The sequence below is a fragment of the Eleutherodactylus coqui genome, chromosome 6 (genome assembly GCF_035609145.1).
Source record: "Eleutherodactylus coqui strain aEleCoq1 chromosome 6, aEleCoq1.hap1, whole genome shotgun sequence".
In the NCBI taxonomy this organism is placed as follows: Eukaryota; Metazoa; Chordata; class Amphibia; order Anura; family Eleutherodactylidae; genus Eleutherodactylus; species Eleutherodactylus coqui.
In genome coordinates this window covers 203,509,594-203,531,606 of record NC_089842.1, presented here as the reverse complement: position 1 = coordinate 203,531,606, position 22,013 = coordinate 203,509,594, and the positions used below count along the sequence as shown (strand labels likewise).

At 42.6% G+C, this 22,013-nt stretch overlaps 1 protein-coding gene and 1 long non-coding RNA gene across 7 annotated transcripts in view; one reads left to right on the top strand and one right to left on the bottom strand.

Annotated features, from left to right (window-relative positions):
• Nucleotides 1–22,013, bottom strand: part of SEC23A (SEC23 homolog A, COPII coat complex component) — a 189,538-nt gene that overhangs the window by 77,876 nt on the left and 89,649 nt on the right. For all 5 annotated transcript variants that reach the window (XM_066608625.1, XM_066608622.1, XM_066608626.1 and 2 more), the window contains exon 13: nt 3,704–3,810. In XM_066608625.1, the coding sequence (XP_066464722.1) occupies nt 3,704–3,810 (107 nt within the window). The remainder of the gene's footprint in view (nt 1–3,703; nt 3,811–22,013) is intronic.
• The window catches only part of LOC136633124 (uncharacterized), a 35,367-nt gene continuing 21,050 nt past the window's right edge, over nt 7,697–22,013 (top strand). The window contains exons 1-3 of one of the 2 annotated variants that reach the window (XR_010793233.1): nt 7,697–7,889; nt 16,121–16,227; nt 19,969–20,724. This is a non-coding gene — a long non-coding RNA (uncharacterized lncRNA). The remainder of the gene's footprint in view (nt 7,890–16,120; nt 16,228–19,968; nt 20,725–22,013) is intronic. The other variant, XR_010793232.1, reaches the window with a different exon arrangement.

The following is a 22,013-nucleotide window of genomic DNA, read 5'->3' as shown; positions in this document are numbered from 1 at the left end:
TTGATGCATGCATCTTCTATATAATTTTCCTTTTACAATTCCATCAGATTTAATGTAGCCAAAACCTTATCAAAATTCTTGTTGATAAATTCATTCGATACATTATTAGATGTTACTGATTCAAGATGTTCTTCTGTTATTGAGAAAATGTTTTTTGACAGTTAGATTGCGTATAAACTTATTTATGTTCATCATTGTATTGAGTACATCAAAGCTTGCACTAGGAACAAAATTCAGTCCCTTGTTCAAGATGTCCATCTATTCTTGAGAGGCCACGTAAAGGGTTAAAAAAAAAACCCACATTGTTGGTATTTAATTTCGCTTTCTGTGTGGATACCTTCTCCCCTCCCCTCCTGTATTTTTTTCTACCCTGTTTTTTTTTTTAATAGTTTCTTTTTCTTGACACTGTCATTTATAATTATAGCCTCTGGACTGGACATGCCGAAACTGGATGATTCCTGTTCCGTACAATTACTGTATATACCGGCGTATAAGACGACTTTTGAACCCCCTAAAATCTGCTCTGAAGTCGGGGGTCGTCTTATATGCCGGTAATACAAAAAAAAGAAAGTGTCAAAAAAAAAATCATTACTCGTTCTGCGGCGCTGCTGCAGGCTGTCGCTCCCTCCTGGTCCCCGGCAGAGCATTGCTTTCCGAATGCAGGGCTTGAAATCCCCGCCTCCAGAAAGCTAATACTGTGATTAGCTAACACACGCCATCAGCCAATCACAGCCATTCAATGTATTCCCGGCGTATAAGGTGATAGTTGGGGGGTCGTCTTATACGCCCCGTTGCCTTATACACCGGAATATACGGTACCCTCCGTGTCTGTAGTAGAGAATGTTACTCTGTTATTTCTTTTAGACCTTTCATTATTCTTTAAGATGGATCTTTTTTCCCTTGATATTCTACTGGGTTTCCCATTATATATTTCATTTTTACTATAGTCCATTTGATCCCTCTCTAATTTTCTTTTCTTAACTTGTATAAGAGCTTCCTCCATTTTGAGGAGATTATCTTTTAATTTGTTACACATGTAATCACCAGACAGATGATCTTCTCTTCTATTCCTTTACTGTCCTCTTTTAATTCTGACAGTTTGTTTTCTTCATATTTAAAGGGGTTGTCTCGAGGAAGCAGTGAAATTTTTTTTTTGCCCAGTCCCCCTTATTAAGCATACATTACTAAGCACCCGTGTAAATGACTTTTCTAGCCGGTTTCTACTTACAGTTCCAGCGTCTCAGCAACTTATAAAAAGTTTCCCCAAGATGGCCGCCGGCTCTTTTCCCGTCGCTTGCTGTAGCCCGACGTGCGCGCTCCCGAGACACTACCAGCTGTGTCTCCCTGACAACCAGACGCCCCGCAGCCGCCGACCGGACCCACCGCGGCCGCCGACCACGGCACACGCTCTTGGGCCCCAGTCACCCACCGCCAGGCAGCAGGTAACCAGCGCTAGGCCCCGGCGCCCCCGCACTAGGCCCCGGCGCCCCCGCGCTAGGCCCCGGCGCCCCCGCGCTAGGCCCCGGCGCCCCCGCGCTAGGCCCCGGGGCCACAGCGGTAGGCTCCGGGGCCACAGCGGCAGTCCGTCACTCGTCACCCCCGTCAGTCCGTCACCCATCACTTACCTGGGCAGCTTCTCGGCACTGCTGGGCGGCTTCTCGGCACTGCTGGGCGGCTCAAGTTTCTGCACCTTCCTCTAAGAGAGGATGGTAGCAGAATGGCCGCTCCAGCGCGCTCCCAAGAAGTTACAGCTCGTCTGCGCATACGCAGAAGAGCTGTAGCGGCGAGCACGCTGAAGCGGCTCGTGCTCAGAGCAGAGGACCGGACTGCACAAGCGCGTCTAAAAAAGCAAGCCGCCAGCTAAATTAGATGGAACCATGGAGACGTGGACGCTAGCAACGGAGCAGGTAAGTGAATAACTTCTGTATGGCTCATATTTAATGCACGATGTACATTACAAAGTGCATTAATATGGCCATACAGAAGTGTATAACCCCACTTGATTTCACGAGACAACCCCTTTAACTATTAATTCAATAAGATGTATGGAGCATGTTGATAGTATGTCATTGCATTCAGTCTTTAACGTTTCATTATAATCAGTGGTGGTTGTTTTTAGGATTCTCAAGCCCCTTAGGATCATAGCTAAATCCAAATATTTTTTTTTACTGTTTTTATCCCACCAGATTTTAAGCTCTTGTTTCTTCTTTTTTCCCACATAACTTGTAGTTGTCTCAAGTCAGTATTGTCCATCTGGTTTGTATTAGAAAAATGTAACATTTCTGTAAGCTTGTTCATGAGCTCCTCTGTTTCCACATCCATATTTAAGGCTTGTGTACAGAGATGGTGTTTAGAAAAAAAAAGGCACTTTCTTGTAACGTGTCTTAATATATACACAAACAAAATCACAGCGGTTAACAAGACACTAATAAAACAGTTAATGTACATTGTGCATTAATTATGAGCCATACAGAAGTTATTAGAAGTTATTCACTTACCTGTTCCGCTGCTGGCGTCCTCGTCTCCATGGTGCCGTCTAATTTTCAGCGTCTAATCGCTAGATTAGACGCGCTTGCGCAGTCCGGGTCTTCTTCTTTTCTGAATGGGGCCGCTCGTGCCGGAGAGCGGCTCCGTGTAGCTCCGCCCCGTCACGTGCCGATTCCAGCCAATCAGGAGGCTGGAATCGGCAATGGACCGCACAGAAGAGCTGCGGTCCACCGAGGGAGAAGATCCCGGCGGCCAGCTTCAACCGGTAAGTAAGAAGTCACCGGAGCGCGGGGATTCAGGTAAGCGCTGTACAGATTTTTTTTTAGGTCCCTGCATCGGGTTTGTCTCGCGCCGAACGGGGGGGCTGTTGAAAAAAAAAAGAAACCCGTTTCGGCGCGGGACAACCCCTTTAAGTCTTGGTGCTTAAAAAAGGTTCCAAGGTGAGCTCTCTATCAAATTCTTCAGCTTTGGTTTTAACCAGACAGGTGATCTTCTCGTCTATTCCTTTAATGTCCTCTTTTAATTCTGACAGTTTGTTTTCTTCATATTTAACTATTAATTCAATAAGATGTATGGAGCATGTTGATAGTATGTCATTCCATTCAGTTTTAAATGTTTCATTATAATCAGTGGTGAGTGTTTTTAGGATTCTCAAGCCCCTTGGGATCATAGCAAAATGCAAATATTTTTTTAAACTGTTTCTATCCCACCAGATTTTAAGCTCTGTTTTTTTCCCCACATAAGTTGTAGTTGGCTTGTGTACAGAGATGGTGTTTAGAAAGAAAAAGGCACTTTGTTATGACGTGTTAATATATACACGAACAAAATCACTGCGATTAACAAGGCACTAATAAAATAGTTAAGTCTTGGTGCTTAAGAAAAAGGTTCCAAGGTGAGCTCTTCATTGCATACTTCATTTAGCACTATATATTATTTTTAAACACATCACGATTAATGAATAATAATGATGTGTCATCACTCCAAAAAAAAATTACTTAATTGACCCAATAGTAATTATGCCCATGGCTGGTAGTTCCATGGAGAATGCTCAGTGTGAAGTTGGGCTTGCTGTAACATGCTATACCAGAGATTCAAACTCCTTAAACCACGTCAAGTTACAGAAAGATGAGATTCTGATGGAAAATATATTATCCAGTTATACATGTAATCATGTAAACATCTATTTACTCCCTACTGTGTAAACAATCATTCTTACTTTCTTGCAATTGTGGATACACGAATTCTCCGTTGTCCACTTGAGTGCTGATACTGTGTCACAAACTGAATTGCTCCTCGTCCCCCTTGTGGAATGGGAGAATTGTGCTATTTAAGAGAAAACAAATGTTACATATAATATATGTTGAACAAACATATTAGAAAGATATGAAACTTGATTATGATTGCCAAGATTCACAAGTGAAAAGATAATCATTAGAAAATCATGATATTTAAAAGAAAAAAGGCAGCTTGATCATGCTGTCCAAACCGCAGGCAGAATGATATACAGCAGGAGGGGCTGAGAAGACTCATATATAGTTTTGTGCAAAAGGTTTTAGTATAACTTGTATTTAAGTCATTTAAATCTCTGCTCATTGCATGCTTAGGAGTTCAGTGGGTGGCCTTGATAGCGGTGTATGACTGTGCATACAGATATATCTGTCAATCACTGATAGGACCGCCCTCTGGACTTCTGAGCTCAGAATGAGCAGAGATTTAAATGTATAAAATACAAGTTATATTGCATCTTTTCCCACAAAATGCTAGATCAGTCTGTTCAGCTCCTCTTGCTCCATAATGTGATGCGTGCAGAAGGGACAGCATTTTTAATGGGAGAGGTTCAGGCTATGACTGGTAATCCTGCCCTATCAGGCTAATAAGTGGACCATTGTCAAGGGAGGTTTACCAGGAAAAACTGCACCAGAGCAATAATATATTGAAATTGCAGGGCTGAGTAGACAAGCCCAACGCAAAGAATTACAGTAAGTGGAGACAACTGGGACAGTCACATCAGATGCTTCTCCTTTCTCTTGACGTCAGATGGAGCCATGAGCCTGTGTGAAGAGAAGTCAATGTAGGCACGAATGTTGAAAACGAAATCAGGGACAGGGCTAGGAAGAGGCGGAGTTAGGGCAGCTCAGAGAAAGCTGCATGGAAAAAAAAGGCATGAAGTCAACAAAAGAGCTCAAATAAGTGAGCTAGGAAAGGCAAGGGACCAAAGAGAGGTTACAGAGGCTGCTAACAACTCAAAGGATTGAAGTAGCAGTGGAGGAGTGAGCCCAGGAGAATAGGTAAAGTGAGATTAAAAACAGTGGGCAACTACTAGGCAGCATCACCGCAAGCAAAGTCACACTGTCCCCTTAGATAATGTCCACACAGTTGAAATCTGCATAGGCAAAAATGAAAACCGCATTATGTAAGCATTTGGCCATGGATTAGCCTAATTTAATGGAGCTAATCTGCATGTGGAAAACCTGACATGGGTTCCACATCAATCCCTTCTATCCCTGGCATACTTCAACTGGTGATTAGCTGTAGGGGTCACATGTGCTACTGTCAGGACATCAGCACCCTGCACCTGGAATTAAAGATGTTAGGGTGTGCTGCTGGGATCTGTAGTACTAGGGTTCCTAGCAGCACAGCTTCACAGGGGAGGGTTAATTGAGCTGGCTGGGGTATTCTCCAGAAGCCAATCCCCATTTCGTCTGCAGCACATATAAACCCAGCTCCTGTCAGTAGTTGATGCTGGTCTTCTGCTGTTTGGATGTATCTGTTTTGTTCCCACTCAGATCTGTTTGCATGTAGGTCTGTTGTGTCTCTCTCCTCACCTAAAGATGGTTTGGACACCTATAGTCCTAGTCTGCAGCACATGCAGCTCCTCTTTTCCCTTCCCCTGACAGGTGCAGCCTCCAAACATCTTATGTCTCATCTGTGTGTCAGTTGGTGGATCCCTGACACAGTTCCCTATGTCAGCTCTGTGGCCGTCTGTCTATTCCCCTAATATGAGGACACATAGACTTGCTGTAGAGTTTCATCTGTGTGCATGTGGGTGGAGTCCGTGTGGTTTGCACTATATGTTGTAGTCTGCTGCAGAGTCGGTGCCTGGTTGTTTGTCCTGTACAGCTTGCTGTGTGATCGGTGTTCCGTTGTCTGTCCTGTGCAGCTTGCTGTGTGACTTTGTTCTGTTCTGTCCTGTTGCAGCTTGCGGTGTGAACTGTGTTTGGTGCAGCTGGACTCCTGGTTAGTGTAGGGACTAGCAGCATAGCCAGGAGCTGTGAAGTGGCCAGCTAGCTTCCATGTTTTGATCAAAATGTCAACTAATACCTGGTATTTATATATAGCTTATCACCTGTTACGAGTGGTTGCATTTTGGCTGTTGTATGCTGAAGTTTCTGGCTCTGTGTGTCCTGTTGTTCTGTCCCTGTCATGTGGCATGTGTATGTGTCCTGTTCTGGTGGTGTAGTTCCTAAGAGCAGCTAGGGCCCAGATCCGAAGACCGCTGGGCTGCCCCTTATTGGGACGATGTCCCCACTTAGGTAGGGCCATGTCATCCTTCCTGTAACACAGGGCCAGCTGTCTGAAACCTGTGTGTTTCCATTCTTTGGATACGATCGCGTGGGCCACGTGCTTAGTTGCCCACACGATCGTAACAAAAGACCAATGAAGACGAAGAACCAGTACAATGGGAATGGAGAAGTTGAATGTCTACTTTTAGTTAATGCAGTAGTCTGACCAGCTTTTGGAAAAATAAGTGTTACATGTGCTACTGTCAGGAAGTCAGCACCCTGCACCTGGAATTAAAGATGTTAGGGTATGCTGCTGGGATCTGTAGTATAAATGTCCCTGGATAACTCTTTTAAGGGTTTGGTTTCTGGTCTGGGGTTTGCAAATAAGCAGGGATTCTAGTCTGGGTCTAGATTAATTTAGGTGTCTGATTTGTGGTCTGGATTTATTTGTGTTGCTATAGAAGCTGAAGATGGCTGCAGAAGAGATGCGTTAAAGATGTCTCAGCAGTAAACTCTGCAGTCATCAGGAGAAATCTTCATGGCAGTCTGGGATAGAAGGAGAAGGAAACGAAAAACTACAGCTCCAAACAAAGATTAAATCACCTGTGAGTTCCTTAAACCAGTCCCTGACTGAAAAAAACAAGACTGTCTTTGATCATATACTTAGGTATTTCTGTTTCACTTTTATTTTTCTTCTTGACGGGTGCGGCCAAATTATGAAAAGTTCACCATTGCTTGATATGGGGATAGGAAGGATATTGTATGTGGACTGGTGGGTTCATGTGCCAGGACTGCTTTTTAGTTCTAGTTCCCTTTAAGGGTACAAATAGACATCTTAAAAAAGTAGTTTAGCCATTGATTGCATGATTAGGCAAAATTATACTAAAATACAATTTTCTATTTTCATTAAGAAAAAGCATACTACCTTATATAATATATAATTTATTTTGCAGAAAATATGAATAATTATTAGGGTTCAGTAGAAACTTAGGTCAAATAATACAGCATTAATGGGGTTTTTCAGGATATTCAAAACATTTTTATGGGTCTTAAAATCACGTGCAATGAAGAAAAAATAAATACTCTCCTATTCCGCGGTTCCAGTCACACAGAACCCGGAAGAAGCTGTGGGCGGTCATGTGCCATTTATTTTGCATGTGACCGCTCAGAAAGTCACAGGCTTCATCTGTGATTCTTTCATGGCTGTCACGGGCTTCAGTGGCCATAGAAGAATCACTGCTGAAGCCCATGACTGCCCGAGCGGTCACGTGCACAATCAACCGAACGCTACTTCCGACTTCTGTGCAGTGCGTACCAGGGCTGCAGTGCTGGATGGGGGAACCACTGGAATATATGAGTATTATTTTTTTCTTAATTTCACATGATTTAAAAAAAAAAAAAAAATTTCTTAATGTTCTGGAAAACCTCTTTAACACTGAGCTCAACACCCAATATCAGTTATTATTGCATAAATGTTTTAGCTAATTAATACAGCTTGAAAAAGTGCCATTCCTCAAATATAATGACCATAATAAAACATCATGTGAGATTACCAGCATTGCCTGTGTTGCTAAACAACATGATGCATCTCAAAATACATCAAGGAGGAAATTGACTAAAATATGAACAGCAATAAAAATGTACGAGCAAGCGGAACAGTTTGCTTGAGCTTGTGTCTCTAGGGCACAGACGCTTTAGTACTTCAGTCAGTCAGCAAGCACTCGATAAAACAGGATGCCACATGTCATATGATTGCTGATCCATAGACATCCACTGCACATTTACTATTTAGCCAGACACAGGGAGTGCCAGTCTCTCAGATTTACAGGATTCCTCAAACTACTCTTACACATCTGCATTGAACCATCTGGACTTTCAAAAAATGGAATACATTGATTGGTAAGTTGAATTATGCATTTTCTTATGTCTATTATTATCCAGAAGTGAAGATTATCTTCCACAATGTAGATGAATATCTCAGGAATTCGTTAGTCTCGCCTCTGCTGTGTACAATGTACTCTGTAACCTTTCATAGCAAATCTATTGTAATGACTACTGTAATTTAAAGTGTGACAAGTCAATTCTGCCCGCTATCATTTATATATAACTGTAGCAAGATCAGTATTTGTGTCTAGAAAACTCAGATATACCCAAGTTATTGTCAAATCAGTTTTGTAGATGTAAATGTGTAATAAAGTAAGCTTTTTAAAATGAAATAAAAAATATTTTGAAAATGTTATTCCTTCTCAGAAGATTAAACTACATAGCTCTTAAAGGGATTCTGCCATTAGAAAAAAAATCAATCCTTACTAGAGATGAGCGAGCATACTCGCTTAGGGCAATTACTCGATCGAGCATTGCCCTTAGCGAGTACCTGCCCACTCGGAAGAAAAGATTCGGCTGCTGGCGGCGGGCGGGGAGGAACGGAGGGGAGATCTCTCTCTCCCTCTCTCCCCCCTGCTCACTGCCGCAACTCATCTCTCACTCGCGCCGGCAGCCGAACCTTTTCTTCCGAGCGGGGAGATACTCGCTAAGGACAATGCTCGATCGAGTAATTGTCCTTAGCGAGTATGCTCGCTCATCTCTAATCCTTACCTATTCCTCCCTCGGCAGTATTCTTACCGCATCTTCTCCTTCCCGGTCTTCTCCTGGCTCCTCCAGTCCCCCAGGTCACGTCACCTCCAGCCGGCTGGATCCTCTTCTTTGTGTGACGTTACGTACAGTCTCAGCATTTTCTTTCCTGCAGGGCAATGTACGCTACGTCACTACCAGTGAATACGGAATCCTATGCCAGGCTATTGCTGGGACTGCACATGCAAAGGTATATGAACACTCGCAGCGAGACAGCGCACATGCGCAGCCTTGGCAATAGCATAGGCTTCGGCATTCCCTGCTAGGCAGTGAACGTTAAGTCACTAGTGAAGTAGCGTACGTTGACCTGAAGGAACTAGAATGCCAAGAATGTATGCTACATAACAGGAAGAAGATGATTTAGCCAGCTGGAAGTGACGTGACCTATGAGACTGGAGGAGCCAAGAGAAGAACGGTGAGGTGAAGACTGATGGTGAAGGAATAGGTAAGTATAGAATTTTCTCTTTCTAATGACAGAACCGCTTTAATGCCTTAGGCCTTAGTCACACGGGCGTTTTTTCACGCGATTTGCGCATCGCATGACGCATGTGCATGCGCAAATCGCGTGACCGGCGCCGAAAAATCGGCCCAAAAATCGCCCGAAAATCTGCTCCTAGCCGCGTTTCATTAGAAACGGGCCGGAGCTGTCCAGCGCATTGCATTCAATGGAGACGGCAATACAGCGGCTCCATTGAATGCAAGCGCTGCGGGCGAGTGTGGGATGAATTGTCGGGAAGGGGTTAAATATATAACCCCTTCCCTGCAATGCATCCTGAAAAGTGAAAAAATAAAAAAAATGTATGTACTTACCTGCTCCCGGCAGCTGGAGATCCCGGCGGCCGGCCTACAGTGGGTGTGAAGGGGGTGTGACTCAGGCTTGCCCCTGATTGGCTCACCGCTGAGCCAATCAGAAGCAAGTCTCAGTCACACCCATTCATGAATTCATGAATGGGTGTGACTGAGATCAGCCTCTGATTGGCTCAGGCTGAGCCAATCAGGGGTAAGCCTGAGTCACACCCCCTTCACACCCACTGCAGGACGGCCGCGGGGATCTCAGGCTGCCGGGAGCAGGTGAGTACATCCTTTTTTTTTATTTTTTCACTTTTCAGGATGCATTGCAGGGAAGGGGTTATATATTTAAGCCCTTCCCGACAATTAACCCCGCGCACGCCGGCAGCCCATTGCTTTCAATGGAGCGGCTGTATTGCCAGCTCCATTGAATTCAATGGGCAAACATCGTTCTTCTCTGCCACAGCTGTTCCAGCTGTGGCAGAGAAGAATGATTTGTCTTCTATATGTTCTCAATGGGGTCGGCGCTGCTGCCGCCGGCCCCATTGAGCGCATATAGAGAAGAGAACAGGAATCGCAGATCGCAGATAGGTGCGATCTGCGATTTCTGTTCTCTAATTTATCGGACGAGCGCATAAAAAGCGCTCATGTGTCCGATACCATTGCAAAGCAATGGTTTTAAAAAATCGCCGGACGCATGCGCATGCGCAAATCGCAGCAATAAACGCCCGTGTGACTGAGCCCTTAAGTACCAACCCATTTTGGACCTGAAGGACCAAGCAAAATTTTTTTGTTTTTTTCAGTTTTGCATTTCCAGAGCCATAACTTGTTTATTTTTCCATTAACATAACCTGTTTTTTTTTTTCAAAATGAGTTGTATTGGTCAGTGACACCATTTTAGGGTGCTTTTACTTGATTAACTTTTATGAATTTGTTTAGTAAATTTTGTTGGGGAATGCAAATCAAAAAAAACAATTGCCTTACCAACTTTTTGATGTTGATCACCAAAAAGCTGACTTCTACAGGCTGATACAAATATGGTGACACCAGATATGTTGTAACATTAGGGGATTAGGCACTACTCAAAATCAGTATCTTCTCCAGTCAAGATGGTTGACACCATACTTTTATGACCAGAACCTCTTTAAGTCTGGCACCTGCCAGTTTTATTAAGCTCATTGATGGTTTAAAGTATACCATACTATACATTAACCGGTACACAAAATAAACCCTGACTGTCTGGTCACGCACTACACATTAATTTTGTCCCTCTTTATTTGGCCTAATATCATAACTCATTTAACATCACAAACACAGTCTATTTACCGATTAAGTCCAGAGAGCTTCTCCTCTCACACTGTCTGGGTTTACACGTCTTACCCATGAGCCTTAAGCTGACTGAGAGTGGCATACTAAAATTAAACACATGCCTTCTATTTACCGCACAGAGGTACACCAAAAAAAAAAAAAAAAACTATCTCAGAGCCGCCCAGTGATCCTATATGGAATTGTCTCATCAAAATGAATAGTTTTTTTTTTGTCTTATTACTTTATTTCATAAAACTCGCTTTTGTTGTGCAAAAGTAATTTTTATGCCACTACACTTCAAGTGCTACATAACGATTTTACTTTCCATCAATATAGCCGTATGAGGGCTCGTTTTTGGCAGGATGGGAGAAGAGAGAATCAGTTTTCTGCCTTCTCCTTTACAGGCTACAATGAGCGTTATGTAGTGCAGAAAGAAAGCGGAAGTGTTACTACCATTATTCGTCTCGGCGATCACATGACTGCCTGGTGCCCCCTGCCATACAGAGCTGCAGGGTCATAGCAGACCAAGGTCAGCTGTATTAGTGACTATTGTCGCTACATGGGGATGTTTTGGAAAACTGTGAAATTAAAAGAAAAAGATAAGGCAATGTGAATGACCCCCAGAGGTCTTATATGATGTTATGGGGGACATAGATGGTAAAAAAAATAGTTCCAAACACTGACGCCAACCAAAACCATTACCATATGTACCCTGTAATCCGAGACTAGACAAATATCTCAAAACCTTCGAACCAAAATTAGGAACCCACTCTTGTACTCTATTTTAGTGTTAATTAAAAAAAACAAAAACTATAAATGTAAAAAAATAGTTTCTTTAAGCATTTTACACCTAATAACACTAAAAAAACTGGGGGAAAAGTCAGTGAAAAAAGAAATAAAAAGTAGCCCTATATGTCATGGAAAAAAGGCAGAAAAATAATTTTGATAGCTGAAGAAAACGAATAGGCTAGTAAAACCAGTAGATGGGTAAAATCCCTAAAAAGTGTCTGGCCCTTTAGGAACAAAATACCCTGGTTCTTAAGGGTTAATACAAGGGCTAAGGAAAAAGCGTGAGTCAGACACATGGATAGCAAATTTGATCATAAATAAAAAATGCAAATATTACTTTTGTATGCAGCACTACTTGATAATATATGTATAAAATACAAGTATTGGAAAAAAGGGTTTAGAAGTTTAGTACATTTTACTGTTGGCCTTGAACATTATTCTTTTCAGTGTAATTGTGCCAGAAATAACTCCCTTTACATGTAGCTACGATCTGATAACGTGTTTATTTTTTATCTTCTAGAACGCTATTTACATAACACTTAATCTAGATAATTGCTATGTGTTCTTATTCTTGTTCCTATTTTCCACATTTCATATGAGGTTCAAAATTAGCATGCATTAGTAGGAAACGGAATATACTGTTACAAATGGAGCTCACTTTTTTTTTCCTTTTAAACTGTGAGCTGTATTTTGCTGTAATGCTGCGTCGAGCATAACAATAATGTTGTAGCATGCTACGACGGTTCTTTTAAGAATTGCTACATGTGTGCGATAACTATTTAAAACTTGAGGGGAAGTGCCAATGCCCAGCGTGACTTCTCACCTATCATCATGATGTCTGATGCCACTGCTGCCTTCTTTGGGCTACTGAATAAGAAAACATATGCAGAATATGCCAGGACTACAAGAATGTACTGTGTGAAAATCACAAGTTTTAGCACCGTGTATTTTGCTGCTGAAACGGATTCTCGGTTAGATTATTTCTCAATTCCTCTAGAATGCTGTTACACATGAGACACTCTTCAGGGTTTCATACATAGTTAATCTTGTGGGCTTACTGCGTTTTTCTGAAAATAAGACCCTGTCTTATATTAATTTTTGCCCCAAAAGAGGCACAGGGTCTTATTTTTGGGTAATATCTTATTATACTTACCTAGCAGGCGCCATCTGGGGCCCTCCCGCTGGTCTCCACAGTTCTGGCAGGCTTCCTTGCAGTTCTCAGCACCGACAGAAGATCGCTTGCTGGTAACGGGGTTCGATTGCTCTGATTGGCTAAGCTACGGCGCTCGATGAACCAATCACAGCCATTCAACCCTATGACTGTGATTGGTTCATTAAGCGCCGCACTGATTAGTTCTTGAGCGCTGCGGCTCAGCCAATCAGAGCAATTGCTTGTTGGAGATGGAGTTTACAAACCCCGTTACCAGCAAGCAATCTTCTGTCATCGGCTGAGAACTGCAAGGAAGCCTGCCGGAATTGCGGAGACCAGCAGGAGGGACCCGAATGTTGCCTGCTAGGTAAGTATTGCTTCAAGCTTCAAGCTACCCCCTCCCCCTCGAAAATCAGGGTATGGCTTATTTTAGGGGAAACACGATATGTATATTTACAGGCAGCCTGTGGGGTTCTTTTAGTACTGAGCCATACAGATTCCCTGCCCATTCCATGCATGTGCTCATATTATGCTCTAAAGGCAATGCTTCTAAAGGAAGAATAGCTGTGTATATACAGAGTCCCATGCAGCATGATACATTTTTGACGTAGAATACGTCTAATGTTGCGTAACCGTTTCGGTGCGGTGAGTGTTACAAAAACATGAAAGTTTTAAAATCAAAATAATTTCTAGACAACACGTATGACAGCTAAATATCTCACTGTAAAGAGGAATGACCAATGTACCAAGCTATAAAAGCCTGACCTCGGTATGACGCTATCGAGTGATACAATAGTGTCGCCATCTTGAGGTATCACCATGCTGGGCGACTAGAAATTGGTGTAGCTCTGGACTCCAGCATACCATCATATCGTGTGAGGTGTCATTTGCTTTGTCTCATGAGTTCTATAAGCATACGGTGAAAAAAGCAAATGGTTAACATTTGTATAAATTGTAGTTCAAAGAAGAGCGAAAAATCTATTTTCTTCGCAAAATGTCGCGACATATGGCTAATTATAGGCATCAAAATGATCGAAAACTTATTTGTTAGGATAGAGTGGCTTCTGAGAATTACAAAAAAGGCTAAAATCATAAATGCCGACCATCAAAAAGCTTATTGGGAGTGTCATGAGGTATTTGGAAATGCTACTGTTCACGGGAAAACAGAAAAAAGGTTTGGTACCATGTTATCCAGTAGCGCAATGTGTGATTGTTCTCAGTAAGAGAAACCAAGTAATCTTGTAGATATGATACCTTTTAATGGCTATTCATTAGTCTGACGAGGAGGGCGATATCCCCGAAAGCTTGCTTGCTGTAACATCATGCATTTCTGTTAGCCATTAAAAGGTATCATATCTACAAGATTACTTGGTTTCTCTCACTGAGAACAATCACACACTGTTCAGGGGAGTAATGGCTTAGGCCCCGTCCATGGGCGTTGCGGTATCCCGCGGTGGATCTCCACCGCAGGAGCCGGAGCCGCAGATGGTTCTCTGCAAGTCAGACTAATCTGACAGATAGGCTGACCGTGGAGAATCGGGGCAATTCGCAGCATGCTGTGAATTGCCGGCCGCGAGTGTAGAATTGCAATGATTCTCCACTCATGGACAGGGGGCTGGCGCTTTCCATAGCAATCCTATGGAAAGCTTCAGACGGTGTGATACGCCGCCGGTAAATCACTGCCGTGGACAGGGGGCCTTACTCTAAGACTCAAAGAAAATCAGTAAAAACATGATAAACAAGTGCCCATCGTACTAGTTGGAGATTTCACTAACGATGCCAAACTAAACTTACACACTAAGCTTCATGAAAACGTATTTTAATCTAGATATCTGCTCATTCAGTCTCCCACGACGGTGGGTAGATTTAACTTTCATCCATAATATTGACGTTGATCTCTTACCACGTGTATGTTACTTCTCATATCACAGACCTGTTGTACATCGCTTTGTTTGGAAGATTTGTAAATTTGTTTAGAATTAAAATTTCAAACCTATGCTGACTAGATAATTTATTTCGACAATACCTATTATGCGGTTCTCTTCTACGGCCCTGAAGACTTGCTGTCGTGACCCCGACATAAAATATTTTTGTACAATCCTAAATCCAAAAAAGTTGGGACACTGTGTAAACGTAAAGAAAAAAAGAATGCAATGATTTGAAAATCTCTTATAGCCATATTGTATTCACAAAAGAACATAGAAGACAGAAGTTGAAGGAGAGACATTTTTTCATTTCACTGAAAAAAATTTAAGGGGTTTTCCAGGGAAATAGTTGAACTGTTGGGATCCATCGCTCAGATCCCTGACTGTTCAAGCTGATTGTGTGCTTCCTGTCAGCGCCGCAATTACACAGGGGTCAGAGCAGAAGCAGCAGAAGTCTATGCTCCCACCCCTGTGTATTGGCCAGCACTTGTAACTGCAGGAACGGCTCCCATTGATTTCAATGGGACCTGTAATTGCAGTTACAAGCGTCGGCTACCACACAGGAGCCGGAGAAGAGACTTCCACCGCTTCCACTATGATGCCTGTGTAGTTGCGGCGCTGTCAGCTGATTGATCGTGGTCCTGAAAGACAAACCCCAGCCAATCGACTATTGATGACCTATCCTGAAATTCCACATTGAAACCGAAGCATAGAACTAGTAACAACGCTGCAGTCACAAAGTTCTAGAAGTTAGTTATTATAAATACATATTAAAAAGAAAAAGTATAATGTAAGGAAATTTCACCTTTGTGTTTCATTAAGCAACCTTAAAAATACTTTGCGCTAGTAACAGTGCTCTGGAAAATACACGATTGTTCACAATCATCCCGATTATGGTTATTTGCTTTTAGATTCATATTTTTGTAGTCTGAATTGTGTTATAGTAATACTGGAGGAAGAAGGGGAGTCAGCACGCTGGACAGGAGACCAGAGAGTAGAAGATTTATTTATTTATTTTTAAAGTAACGTGTTTTAGCGCCGTAGCGGTGCCTTAATCTGAGTTATTCATAACAGAGTAAAGGACAGAAAGACATTGAAATGCTGTGGGAGCTGCGGCAGGCGACGTGCGCCTATAGGGCTTTTTTAAATTAATAGTTGTGCTGATCATGTGCTTATTTAAATGTCCCATTGATCATGTGATTTGATCACATGACCAATGTGGCTCCCGCAGCTTTTATAGATTATGCTGACCACACTATGTAAAAAAAAAATGGGTGTTTAAGCCTTCAGATTGTTGTGGTACGCTGTCCAGGGGGAGTTCGATTGTCATTTGTTTTAACCACCTCCATCATATGATTGTTTAAAGGTCCAGTGGTCATGTGACTTGGTCACATGATCGTTGTGACGTCAACTACCGTGGTTCCTGTGGCTTTTTAACGTCTTTGTGTCCTTTACTCTGTTATGAATAAGCCAGATGATGGCTCTGGTACGACGCTGAAACGCTTGGTTTAATAAACAAAGTCCTATTCTTCCTTCAGTGTTGCTGAATTGTCACGGATGTTACAGGTCTCATTCCATTGGGGAGGATGCAGATGCTACTTGACAGTCTTTTCAGCATGTTGTGCCGCGAGCACATCCACTCCAGGTACCAATACTCCAGTTTATTTCTAATGCCTTGCCTTACTGTGCCACCCAATGGAGCGCGTTTTCTTTATTCTACTGTTGTGTAATAGCAGTCAAATAAAAAATAATTTCTGTTTTTTAATTTTCCTTGTAATTTGAGAAATTTCTGTAAATGTTTCAATATTGGTTTCCTAACAATAACTTTTAAATTAAGAATTTAAACAAACAACCAATAATTAAAATTACACAAAAATGATTAGGGTGCCTGCCCTTCAATAATAATATTGTATTTTTATTTCACCAAGGTAAACAGCATAATCTAACAGATTACGAAATTATCTGAACAGATGGTGCTAAATGTATATGCAAATTGAACAAGCAATTATTACGTTGTAAAGAAAACAATCTCAGGTCCTAATATCTGATGTAATATTAGAAACACTTCTTTAAGGGGTTTTATGGTTTTAGTGTATATAAAATTGAACACAATTGTTCCATAAAAACAAGCCCTGTCCATTCACCCCATTAGGAAGCAGTCAACCATCCTCCATAAACCAGAACAGATTCTGGAAGATTTGAATTATAATGGCTTTAATATAATAATACACTTACCCTGTTTAAAAGTGGCTGTTTTCACAGGACTTACATCTAGTCAAATGGGGAAGATTTGTTGCAGAGATTTCATGTGAGTGGTGACTGCAGAAATCCATATACAAGCTGCAGAAACAACCCCATTCAGATGTGTGGTACAGATTTTTCTTGTGGCAGAAATTTCAACAAATATGTTAAATATGAATATACCTTTACTAAAACAGCCTACAGATTTCAGAATACTAATAATTTTTTTTTGTATAGCATCAACTTATTCTGTAGCGCTTTTGAGGCACACAAACCATACGAAATTTAAAGAAATTACAAGAGTTACATTTGGTATTCAATTGTTTGAAGACAAAGGGGTGGGGGTGATACAGAAGGTACAGGGGCAGGCAGTGGAGCAAGGAGGAACACAGCAATGCGATGAGAACATGTGATATACAGTTTTTTGGGACACAAACGGGATGGGGGTAGTACAGGAGGTGTGGGGCAGAAAGTGTACATGATAGGCAGAAGTGGAAAGCCGTAGGGAGGGGCAGGGGGCATATTGGGGAAAATTGGGGACTAGATCAGGTGGTTTGGTGTGTCTCCATGAAGAGGTGCGTCTTTAAGGCGTGTCTGAAGTTCCATGCGTCAGGGATTGTCCGGAGGTTATGTGGTACAGCTTTCCAGACGTTCGGGGCTGCTTTAGAGAAGTCCCGGAGGCGAACATGTGAGGGTGTTTAGTGTGAGTGTGCTAGCAGAGTGGAGCGCGTGGGCTGCATGATGTAGGGACAGGAAAGAGGCCATGTACGGTGGCGCAGCTCCATGAAGGGCTTTGTGCGTGAGCGTGATGAGTTTGAATTGAGTTCTGTAGTGGATAGGTAGCCAGTCCAGTGACTGGCATAGTGCAGGGGCATTGAGAAGAGACTGGATAGGAAAATTAGTCTAGCTGCCGCATTTAGTATGAATTGGAGAGAGGAGAGTATGGTGCGGGGAAAGCCAATGAGCAGCAAGTTGCAGTCGTCGAGTCGGGAATGGATGAGGACGACAACGAGTGTTTTTAGCATGTCCATGGTGAGGAATGGCCAGATTTTAGCAATATTCCTGAGGTGCAGGTGGCATGTTCGGGCCAAAGATTGGATATGGGGGATAAAGGAGAGGTCAGAACCCAGTGTGACCCCAAGGCAGTGGGATTGCTGTCTGGGGGTTATGATGGTGCCGGATATAGCGATGTTGAGGGGAGGTCAGCTGGTTGAGGGCGGAAAGACGAAGATCAATTTTTGAGAGGTTAAGTTTGAGAAAAAGGGAGGACATGGTGTTAGAGGCAGCAGACAGACAGTCGGTGATGATTTGTAGGAATGGTGCTGAGATATTGCGGGAAGAGGTGTATAACTGGGTGTTGTGAGCGTAGAGGTGATATTGGAGGCCAAATCTGCGAATGGTTTGTCTGATTGGAGCTGTTTAGATAGAGAAGATAAGGGGGCCAAGGACAAATCCCTAGAGGACCCCAACAGTGAGGGGCAGCGGAAAGGAGATAGAGCCAGCGAAGGAGACTCTGAAAGAGCGGTCAGAGAGGCAGGAGGAGAACCAGGAGAGAGCATTGTCCTTTAGGCTGATGGAGCGAAGCATAGCAAAGAGAAGGTCATGGTCTACAGTGTCAAATACAGCAGAGTGGTCAAGGAGGATTAGTAGGGAGTAGTCGCTCCTCGATTTTGCCGTCCCCAGGTCGTTTGATATTTTTGTGAGGGCGGCTTTGGTTGAATGTAGGGGGCGGCAGCCAGACTGGAGGGGGTCAAGGGGAGAGTTATCAAAGAAAGTGTGTGAAGCGGGAATAGACCAGGCGTTCAAGTAGTTTGGAGATGAAGGGGAGGATGGAGATGGGTCGGTAGTTGGCAGTATCGGTCAGGTCAAGGGTCGGTTTCTTTAGCAGCGGGGATATGATGGAGTGTTTGATTGAGGAGGGGAAAATACCAGAGGTTAGGTAAAGGGTGAAGATGGTGGTGAGGTGGGTAATGACAGCTGGGGAAAGGGACCGGAGAAGGTGTGAGGGAAGAGGGTCACTAGAGCAGGTCGTGGGGCGAGCAGCAGAGAGCAGTCTGGACACTTCTTCTGTCGTTGGTTCTAGTATAGATAGTGGGTGAGTGATGGATGGAAACTATGCAAGGATATTCTTGCGGCAACATTGCAGAAAAATGGCACGTTTGATAGTATGTTACTCCACAGAATACACCAGATTCCTTGGAGAATCGCAGCAGGAAATTAATTATATTATGAAACCTGGTCTTTTTTGTTGATCGATACAATATTATTTTTTATAATCATTAATAACTTCAAAATGGATGTTTATCCGGGGATTATTCCGATTGCCAGATTGGAGTCAAGAAGAAATTTTTTACCTTAAGGCCGGCTGCACACGGCCGTGACGGGCTCCGCCGCGTGAATTCCGCGGCGGAGCCCGTCATGGCGCCCCCCCAGAGACCCCAAACTTACCTGCGGATCCGGCGTCCCTGCTCCCGCATGACGCTACAGCGTGACGCGCCGCAGCGTCATGTGACACGCCGGCCACGTCACATGACACGCCCACCGCGTCACATGACGCGACCGGCCGTGTCATATGATGCGGCGGCGGTAGGCGGAGAGGCGATTTCACACTATCTTCCGCTGTGCTACAGCGGAAGATAGCGTTAATGAATGGCTTCCATTGACTGCATTGGAAGCTGTCCACACGTACAACCCCCGGCAAATAGAGCATACCGCGGGTGAGAACGGTAGATTTTATGGTGTGGAATTCCGCACCGTAAGCCTTGAGCTATTAGGTTCAATAGAACCTAATAGCTGCGGGCAACGTGGCGGAAATCCTTCCGTGGGAAGGAGGCCTAAATGGAGAAAATTGGCTTTTACCTCAATAGTTTTTTTTGCCTTCCTCTGGATCAACTTTGGGGGTTAATAGGCTGAACTGGATGGACATATTTTCCATCTTTTTTTGGCCTTAAATACTATGATACTACTATGAGTGGGAGATCCTACCAATGAAAAGGGATTGCAAAAGTGGACAAATTATTTTAAAATACAACAAATAAGCTTTATTTACAGACAGAAAAATAAGAACATTTCTATTTTAAATTGCATTTGAAAATAGTTGTACTTCTCTCAAATATATGTTTTTATTCATCTTTGTATATCACAGGTGAAATGGTGACAAGTGGACACAAACCCTGAAATAAGAATCATCAACAACATCCTCTGAGGAAGATGTCATCTGTATCGCTTGCCTATGCAATACTTATAATCAGTACAAGTATTAGTGCTGTGAGTGCAAACCTCACCCTACTTTTATTGTTTGTGTCACACTTGAAACTGCGCACAGACACGTGGGGTTTAACACTTAATCTTAGCCTATGTGACATGATTTTTGGAATAAATGTCATCGCAGTTGCAATATACGGCAGCTTAGGAGGTGGGACCCTCTCGAACAATGGCATTGCCTGTAAAATCATGGGATTCATGCTTGTTTTACTTCAGTTGGCATCATTAAACTCCTTGGTCTGGGCAACTATCGACAAGTTTACAGAAATCTGTTTTCCTCTACGATATACTCAAATATTCACCAAGAGACGTATTTGGATTATCTTGATTTTTTTGTGGATTTACGCCATTGTTGTGGCCACTCTACCTTTCATGGGATTTGGAGACTATATCTTCAATAAAGACGTTTACGTGTGTTTGCCCTCACTCAACTCAACTACCATGGCCTATAGCGTGATGTTACTTAGTGGTGGTGTTATCACTCCAATATCAGTAATCGGTATATTGTATATTGCCATCATTCACATTGCCAGGAACCAGGCAAAGAGAGGAACATTTTTTTGCAATGACCAACATTGCTACTATGTGCCCATCCGGTCCTACTTTCGAAATACACTTATTCTCATTGTTTCGGCATGTAAGTTTTAAGCCTAATAATAAATAAGCGCAAACACAGCAATGAGACACAGAGATCAATTGTGGGAGTGTTTGAATCACTACAAGACCTCTTCTATACAAAGGCTATTGTGGTTTGGCTAATTAGGTAAATAGGGAATTATGTAATGCACTATAAGTAATGGATTTTTTGTGGTGTTACTTGATGATGTGGTTTTTTTTGCAAATCGCGCTATGATCTAGGTAAGCTTCTCTTACTGGCATTTTCTCATGAACTTCTGTATAGGAAAATAAAGCGTAAACAAGAAAGATCACCAAAAAGAGAATTCCAGGGCGTTTTTGTCATGTCTTTAACCCCTTAAAGACAATATATTTCAGTCCAAAAGGACCAGATACTTTTTAGGGATTTTACCCATGAGGAGGTTTTACAGATCTATTTTTTTCCTTCAGCTTCCAAAATTATTTTTGCTGCATTTTTTTTTCTGTGAGGGCTATATATACTAAAAAAAAGTCTTAGTATTTAATAGCCTTTTACAGTAGAGACAGTATTAAAACTACATTTTATTGATATAGTTAAAAAAGAGAGCTTTGGACACAAATAGATACCAAGTTTACCCCGTATTTGATAGTCGACGACTAGAAAAGATGATAATTGAGGAGGTAACGTAAATCCCTGTACAAACATGCAACACGGAAAGAAACATTTAAGGATACGGAAGTAGGTAGGGTCCCCCTAAACTAGCAAGAAATTCCATCAGGGCCGCAGGCTATGCTGCATTTGCTATTCTTATCTTTCCTATCTTCTGGCAGGGTCATTGTACTCCTTTCTCAACAATAGCATAAAAGAGCTACTGGTTGCCAGCGGCATCTGCTTGTATATTTACATTTGGTAGGATTATTACCCTTTGGTTATTAGTATAGAGAGCTCAGTGGTCAGTAGCTGAAAGCATTTCTTTTTATTTACCGGTAATACAGTCTCTCTGACAGGACTTGGTCTCTATCATATGCATAAAGAACTAACTGGTTACCAGTGACACTTGCTATTGGATTTTTGACAGGCAGAGTTATTGTACTCTTGTGCTACTAGTATAGAGAGACTAGTGGTTACTAGCTGAAAGCACCTTTGTATCTAATATAGCTTGTTAGACAGGACCTTGTTGTCCACTATCAGCTTAAGGCCTCCTTCACACGGGGCGACACCGCATCGCTGCACTGTACGATATCGCTGCGATTTTCTCGCAGCAATACCGCGATTTTGTAGCGCTACAAAGTCGCATGTGACGCTACAAAATCACGCGACTTTGTAGCATC